Below are 9,182 nucleotides of genomic sequence, written 5' to 3' on the forward strand. Positions count from 1 at the left end.
CTTCACCCATACCTACATGTACAAATTACCTCGACTAACCTGCACCCCTGCACATTGACTCGGTACCGGTACCCCCTGTATATAGCCTCCACATTGACTCGGTACTGGTACCCCCTGTATATAGCCTCCACATTGACTCGGTACCGGTACCCCCTGTATATAGCCTCCACATTGACTCGGTACCGGTACCCCCTGTATATAGCCTCCAAATTGAGTCGGTACCGGTACCCCCTGTATATAGCCTCCACATTGACTCGGTACCGGTACCCCTGTATATAGCCTCCACATTGACTCGGTACCGGTACCCCTGGATATAGCCTCCACATTGACTCGGTACCGGTACCCCCTGTATATAACCTCCACATTGACTCTGTACCAGTACCCCTGTATATAGCCTCCACATTGACTCTGTACCGGTACCCCTGTATATAGCCTCCACATTGACTCTGTACCGGTACCCCCTGTATATAACCTCCACATTGACTCTGTACCAGTACCCCTGTATATAGCCTCCACATTAACTCGGTACCGGTACCCCTGTATATAGCCTCCACATTGACTCGGTACTGGTACCCCTGTATATAGCCTCCACATTGACTCGGTACCGGTACCCCTGTATATAGCCTCCACATTGACTCGTACCGGTACCCCTGGATATAGCTCCACATTGACTCGGTACCGGTACCCCTGTATATAACCTCCACATTGACTCTGTACCAGTACCCCTGTATATAGCCTCCACATTGACTCTGTACCGGTACACCCTGTATATAGCCTCCACATTGACTCTGTACCGGTACCCCTGTATATAGCCTCCACATTGACTCTGTACCGGTACCCCTGTATATAGCCTCCACATTGACTCTGTACCGGTACCCCTGTATATAGCCTCCACATTGACTCTGTACCGGTAACCACTGTATATAGCCTCCACATTGACTCTGTACCGGTACCCCTGTATATAGCCTCCACATTGACTCTGTACCGGTACCCCCTGTATATAGCCTCCACATTGACTCTGTACCGGTAACCACTGTATATAGCCTCGACATTGACTCTGTACCGTAACATCCTGTATATAGCCTCCACATTGCCTCAGTACCGGTACCCCCTGTATATAGCCTCCACATTGACTCGGTACCGGTACCCCCTGTATATAGCCTCCACATTGACTCGGTACCGGTACCCCCTGTATATAGCCTCCACATTGACTCTGTACCAGTACCCCCTGTATATAGCCTCCACATTGACTCTGTACCGGTACACCCTGTATATAGCCTCCACATTGACTCTGTACCGGTACCCCCTGTATATAGCCTCCACATTGACTCTGTACCGGTAACCACTGTATATAGCCTCCACATTGACTCTGTACCGGTACCCCCTGTATATAGCCTCCACATTGACTCTGTACCGGTACCCCCTGTATATAGCCTCCACATTGACTCTGTACCGGTAACCACTGTATATAGCCTCGACATTGACTCTGTACCGTAACATCCTGTATATAGCCTCCACATTGCCTCAGTACCGGTACCCCCTGTATATAGCCTCCACATTGACTCTGTACTGGTACCCCTGTATATAGCCTCCACATTGACTCTGTACCGGTACCCCTGTATATAGCCTCCACATTGACTCTGTACCGGTACACCCTGTATATAGCCTCCACATTGACTCTGTACCGGTACCCCTGTATATAGCCTCCACATTGACTCTGTACCGGTACCCCTGTATATAGCCTCCACATTGACTCTGTACTGGTACCCCCTGTATATAGCCTCCACATTGACTCTGTACCGGTACCTCCTGTATATAGTCTCCACATTGACTCTGTACCGGTACCCCTGTATATAGCCTCCACATTGACTCTGTACTGGTACCCCTGTATATAGCCTCCACATTGACTCTGTACCGGTACCCCTGTATATAGCCTCCACATTGACTCTGTACTGGTACCCCTGTATATAGCCTCCACATTGACTCTGTACTGGTACCCCTGTGTATAGCCTCCACATTGACTCTGTACCGGTACCCCTGTATATAGCCTCCACATTGACTCTGTACCGGTACCCCTGTATATAGCCTCCACATTGACTCTGTACTGGTACCCCCTGTATATAGCCTCCACATTGACTCTGTACCGGTACCCCCTGTATATAGCCTCCATATTGACTCTGTACCGGTACCCCCTGTATATAGCCTCCACATTGACTCTGTACTGGTACCCCCTGTATATAGCCTCCACATTGACTCTGTACCGGTACCCCCTGTATATAGCCTCGTTGTTGTTGTTATTTTATCAATATTTTTATATTATTTTATTTTTTTAACTCTATTTTCTTAAAAATGCATTGTTAGTTAAGGGCTTGTAAGTAAGCCTTTCCCGATAAATTCCACACCTGTTGTATTCGGCGCATTGTGACAAATAAAATTGGATTTGATATGTATGTGTGTCTTTCGGAGGGATTGGGATGAAGCGGAAGTGAAAGTTCAGTTGGACCTTGTGTACAATTGAGGAATAAAGGGATCCTAATCTTAATCCTACACCAGCCAGGCCACTGTCACTCAGTCACCACATCTCAGCCCTGAGAACACATGTAACACTGGGGATGACCCTGACTGACTCAGTGTGTTCTCACAGGGGATTACCCTGACTGACTCAGTGTGTCCTCGTGTAACACTGGGGATGACCCTGACTGACTCAGTGTGTTCTCACAGGGGAATACCCTGACTGACTCAGTGTGTTCTCACAGGGGATTACCCTGACTGACTCAGTGTGTCCTCGTGTAACACTGGGGATGACCCTGACTGACTCAGTGTGTCCACGTCTAACACAGGGGAATACCCTGACTGACTCAGTGTGTTCTCACAGGGGAATACCCTGACTGACTCAGTGTGTCCACGTCTAACACAGGGGAATACCCTGACTGACTCAGTGTGTTCTCACAGGGGAATACCCTGACTGACTCAGTGTGTCCTCGTCTAACACTGGGGATTACCCTGACTGACTCAGAGTGTTCTCACAGGGGATGACCCTGACTGACTCAGTGTGTTCTCACAGGGGATTACCCTGACTGACTCAGTGTGTTCTCACAGGGGAATACCCTGACTGACTCAGTGTGTCCACGTCTAACACAGGGGAATACCCTGACTGACTCAGTGTGTTCTCACAGGGGATTACCCTGACTGACTCAGTGTGTTCTCACAGGGGATTACCCTGACTGACTCAGTGTGTTCTCACAGGGGAATACCCTGACTGACTCAGTGTGTTCTTACAGGGGAATACCCTGACTGACTCAGTGTGTTCTTACAGGGGAATACCCTGACTGACTCAGTGTGTTCTCACAGGGGAATACCCTGACTGACTCAGTGTGTTCTCACAGGGGAATACCCTGACTGACTCAGTGTGTTCTCACAGGGGAATACCCTGACTGACTCAGTGTGTTCTCACAGGGGAATACCCTGACTGACTCAGGTGTTCTCATTGGGGATTACCCTGACTGACTCAGTGTGTTCTCACAGTGGGGAATTTGGGACTCACCTGAGGTGACTCAGTGTGTTCTCACATGGGGGAATACCCTGACTGAATCAGTATGTTCTCACAGGTGGGATTACCCTGACTGACTCAGTGTGTCCTGGTCTAACACTGGGGAATAGGGTGCCATTTGACTGATCCTCAGTTGTCCTCATCAGAATGCTCTCCCTCCATTAAGACTGATAAGCATAGCCTACAATAACAGCCTTGTCACAAAATACAGTGCATTAGTGGCAAAATTCTAGAAAAACATATTCCCAGGTTTTCATTAACTTGGGAAAGATTCTTGGAATCGGGAAGGGGCACATTGCCAGTGCACTTTCTAAATGAATAAGGAGGACAGTTTTCACATGTTCACACTTGGCAACATCTGGGTCTGAGTCTCAAATAGCACTCTATCCCTATGTAGTAGACACCTTTATTCCCTACATAGTGCTCTACTTTGATCAGGGTCCATCTAGGGGTGATAAGATAGGGCTCTGGTCAAAAGTAGTGAACTTTGTATGTGAATAGGGTGCATGATTTGGGATTTTCAACACCTCAAGAAAGGTGCTGCATGGTGTTGTCATCCTGAGCCCTATGGATTCCTGGTCATAAGTTAGTGAAAAAACCTGTAGTGAATAGGGTGCCATTTGGGACGATAAAACTTTATTCATCTACTGCATCTTGCCGGGACAAGCATTTCTGGGACTGACACTCGTCCATTAACATCTGCTAACCATGTGTATGTGACAAATAACATTTGATTTGATTTGAGTTGGTTTAAAATGTTTTCTTTACAGTGTGTTGGGTTGCAAAATTCTGGAACTGCTCCTTCAGAAACTCCCAGGTTTTCTAGAAATCTTGGTTGAAAGATTCTTGTGAATGACGGAAATCTGCAAACTTCCAACCAGGATTTTCAGAAAACCTGCAAATTAACTAAAACATATGTTTGTTTTTATGATTCATGGGTTAAATATTTATGTTAACAACAGTGAGTGGTTTTGAATGGATTAATAATAGTCATGTTAACTGATTATTGATAGCATGGTAATATCCGTGGTGCTGATTTTGCATCCTATCAATCAGGCCTGGGTACTATCACCACGTGTGTAGCGCCATCTAGTGGACACAGATGATAAGACTACGCCACAGGCACACTAGGAACAGTTGAGACTGGTATAATAGGGATGTCCATGATTTTGGTGATTTTCAACAACATCATAAAATCCCAAGTTTTCCAGAAAGGGTTATTAAGGTTGTTAGATTAGCTGGAATCAGGACGGCAAAAAAGCAGTTAAAATTGCTAATTCTCCATCCAGGATTTCTGGAAAGTTCTGGAAAGTTACTGAAAAAAACCGATTGTCAATAACAATTGCATTTATAAAGACCTCTAAAAGATTTAAAAGGGTTAACTACGGAGCATCTAACCCACCTGTTTGAAATATTGCCGGGAGCTGTCTATCCAAACACAAGAAAGTTCTGGGACTGAAACTATGTCGTCCATTCCCAATAGCTGCACCATGACACATTACGGCCTTACTAAAGTGCTAAAGAGTCAATCTCATCAAGGCTACATCCTGTACATGAGACATAATAGAACATGTAGTATTTTTTTTAGTGACCACATTTAGAAGAAAAAAAAAAAAACCATTTCTTGTATATGTGTATATTCAATCCTTTATTTGGTGAGTTTGTCCCGTTCTTCTCTGCAGATCCTCTCAAACTCTGTCAGGTTGGATGGGGAGCGTTGCTGCACAGCTATTTTCAGGTTCAGTATTATGTTGTTACATTCATGTTTACTATATGGCAATATTATATATTATTATATTATGATAATATAAGCAGACAATAGGCTATGATTGCCTGTATGGGACATAAAGTATATGCGTCAGGTAGTAAATATTTTACATTTAAAAAAATGGCTGCAGGTATCAATATTTATTTTTAGGATGTTTTAGGTTATATTGGAAAGATTGCTGTGACTAGATCAATGAATACTTTTTCAACAAAGCCAAATCCACAAACTAAGGTTAGTCTTCTCGATTTGAAATAACGATACCCATAGGCCTAATTAGACATACATTAGTTATTTTCCAGATATCCTCTATATTGGCAGTATATTAATCTATGGTGATTAAAGAATTGTAAAGAAACAGTGCCACGTTCAAACATTGATATGAGGCTTTACAATGTAGGCCTAAACATATGGAATGTTACAGAATATACGTTTAAGTACTTCAGGAAACTCAAGGGTTAAGCAGTGTGTCCTGCTGGGAGGGTTTTCCTGCGCTCGTGTATGGAGGAGTCGTGATGACGCTCACTAATGCAATTTCCTGAATTAGCATAAAGGACGCAACTGGCAAAGGATCCACTTGGGGCCAAGTTGGTGATGCGTCACAGCCCTTGGTGAAATTGAGAGAGAGGGGGGGGGAAAATAAACAAAAAAAAAATATCGACAGACCTGCGAGTCAATGCGTAAGTACCAATGGCAACGAAGCCATTCCTGATCTCAGAACGGAACACAAACGTGCTACAGGTGATACAGTAGGAGATATGAGCATTGGAATCGGACATATAGGGTCCCAAGTTCCATAAACAACTTCTAAAAACGTTTCCATAGAAACTTGACATGGAGTATTAGAGGTTGAAGTCTTTACACCGTGTAGAGAAGAGCACAAAAATATTTCACCACTTCACTACTCCGGACCATGAAACAGCGCCTAATGTGAGCGCAACGGGGGTGAAACAAGACCAACCACCGATGAAGCCCGCAGCATCGCGCGCTGTCAGAAAATCACACGGAGGAAAGTTCCAAGCCTGCTACCCTTTTTGTCTTTCGCACCGCGTAAGTGAACCAAGAAACAGCGACGTAAATGTTCAAGGATAGCATTATCTGTAGTGCTGAGATTTCTGTATAAGAGAGCAGAGACGAGAGAGGAGAAGAAAACAACACTGCCGTTTTGTATTGACAACAACAATAGCAGATCATCATGGATACAGGGGGGTCCTCCGGGCTGGCCAAATCAGCCGCTGTAAAACTGTCCGAGATGGGAGAAAAAACCAAACAGTTTGGCAACAAAATGAAAGCCCCCGACCACCAAAGACGGATTATTTTAGTCATTGTCTGCGTGGCTCTCCTTCTAGACAATATGCTCTATATGGTTATAGTCCCGATTATTCCCGACTACCTTGCTGATTTAGAGCTTGAGCAAGCAGAGCACGTCCACCTAGGTATACATCAGAATTATTCAATCAACACCACAATGAGCTCAGCCCAAGCTAAAACCAACAGGGACAATTTAGATGTTCAAATAGGAGTACTGTTTGCATCGAAAGCTATCCTGCAGCTTTTAGTCAACCCGTTGTCAGGAACTTTCATAGATCGTGTTGGATACGATATCCCCCTCCTAATCGGACTAACCGTCATGTTCTTCTCTACGTGTATATTTGCTTTTGCTGAGAACTACGCGACGCTGTTTTTCGCCCGTAGTTTACAAGGTCTGGGCTCAGCTTTCGCGGACACCTCAGGAATTGCCATGATAGCAGACAAATACACCGAAGAATCGGAGAGAACTAAAGCCCTCGGTATCGCCCTGGCGTTCATCTCTTTTGGGAGCCTGGTAGCGCCACCCTTTGGGGGTATCCTGTACGAGTTTGCAGGTAAAAGAGTACCGTTTATCGTTCTCGCCGTGGTTTGCCTTATAGACGGGATTCTGCTCTTGACAGTGATCAAGCCGTTCTCGAACAGGACCAGAGACAATATGCCGGTGGGCACCCCCATCTACAAACTAATGGTTGACCCCTACATAGCTGTCGTGGCAGGTGCCCTGACAGTGTGTAATATCCCGCTGGCCTTTCTGGAGCCCACTATAGCCAACTGGATGGAGAGCACCATGCATTCAACTAAGTGGGAAATGGGATTATGTTGGCTGCCTGCTTTCTTCCCACATGTTCTGGGTGTCTACATGACCGTGAAACTGGCTGCTAAGTACCCCAACCTGCAGTGGTTCTATGGAGCCTTAGGTATGGTCATTATTGGGGCCAGCTCGTGCACCATTCCAGCGTGCAAAACATTCGGCCAGTTAATCGCCCCGTTGTGCGGCATATGTTTCGGCATCGCTCTCGTGGACACCGCCCTGTTGCCAACTCTTGCCTTTCTGGTCGACGTGCGTCACGTGTCCGTGTACGGCAGCGTCTACGCTTTAGCTGATATCTCCTATTCTGTCGCCTATGCCATGGGTCCTATAGTGGCGGGAAATATAGTGCACAACTATGGGTTTGTTCAACTCAACCTGGGCATGGGCCTCGTCAACGTCCTGTACGCTCCGGCCCTTCTGTTTCTCCGCAACGTGTGCCAAATGAAACCGTCCTACTCTGAGAGAGATAACCTGTTGGTGGACGATGATGAACCCGAGGGTCTGTGTGATACCATGAAAATGGAGGAGCGGAGAGGCAAGAAGAAGGGCTATAGTTCAGCTGGGGACTGCTTGCCCGTGATGGTGGATGAGAATGGAGGGTTCGACCCGTTTAGAGCACAAACACTCGCCTCTGTAGATGAATTCTCTGGTCCAGAGTACAGTTAGAATATTCAGACTACATCTAGAATACTGTAGCAATACTTAGAACGTCCTCGAATCCATTACCGAGAGTTCGAGAATTTGTACACATTTCGTTCGGATTTAAGTACCCGCCAAAAGAGTGGGGTAGACAGTCGCTTCACTCTGTAATGTAGGGCTACTGGTGTACAATATACACATACCAAATCACCTAATCATGATGGTGTGACCCGTTTCCAAAGGGGATTTTATTTTGACTGTAACACGTCTTCTATGTATGTAATATGTTTCTTCCGGCCGTCTAATCTAAAATGTCTAATACGAGTCACTGTGTGCGCATAACTACTGCAGAGTATTGTAAAAAGGTAAATAGATAAATGTATGTCAAATGTTATATTGATATGATAAATACACGACCAAACTATCAACGCATCACAAAAAATAACTCGTTTTTTAGGTTTGTCAACCAATGATTGCATTTATAATTTCGTTGACATATTGACAATCATTTTCATTTACATTTTTGTAATTGGGGGGGTTTTCTTTTCCATATCTAATTTTGAAACGTAATTGTGACATCTGTATTTTTCATTGAAGTTATGTTTTCCTGAAAATGTAGTGTATTATGTTGGAATGCGTTTTGTACATATGTGAATATTTACATAGTAAATTATTAAATTGTATGTGTGCCTATGCATATTTGAGCGTACGCGTGATGTATGCGTGTATTGTCAAAGCATAAGTATCCGTAATAGCTGAATAACAACTTCCTATATCCTGAGTAGACATATTAACATATGTTAATTTATCGACTATATAGTTATAATAAATTGTATTTAAATATAAACGTGTTTTGTGTGTGTCATAATTATTTATAGTGAGATGATTAAACCATATTTTTAATCAAAACGAAGGTCATAATATTACCAAATAAACAAGTTGATATGAATCCTTATGTAAACTTGCAATCCCCATGTTGAATAGAAGAGATCCACTGGGCACAGACGTCAGTTCAACGTCTACTTTTGATTTACATTTGGTTGAGTTGTCAAATAATGTGAATTCGACGTGAATTCGACGTGAAATCAAAAGCAAAGTTCACCGTG

The 9,182-nt window shown here is 44.4% G+C and overlaps 1 protein-coding gene across 1 annotated transcript; it reads left to right on the forward strand.

The window, feature by feature from the left end:
- Positions 1-5,969: 5,969 nt before the first annotated feature.
- LOC118377117 (probable vesicular acetylcholine transporter-B) lies at positions 5,970-8,881 on the forward strand. The gene has a single exon (XM_035763963.2). The coding sequence runs from the start codon at positions 6,511-6,513 to the stop codon at positions 8,101-8,103; it is 1,593 nt and encodes a 530-aa protein (XP_035619856.1). The 5' UTR covers positions 5,970-6,510; the 3' UTR covers positions 8,104-8,881.
- The last annotated feature ends 301 nt before the right edge of the window (positions 8,882-9,182 follow it).

The sequence above is a fragment of the Oncorhynchus keta genome, chromosome 24, assembly GCF_023373465.1.
Source record: "Oncorhynchus keta strain PuntledgeMale-10-30-2019 chromosome 24, Oket_V2, whole genome shotgun sequence".
Taxonomy (NCBI): domain Eukaryota; kingdom Metazoa; phylum Chordata; class Actinopteri; order Salmoniformes; family Salmonidae; genus Oncorhynchus; species Oncorhynchus keta.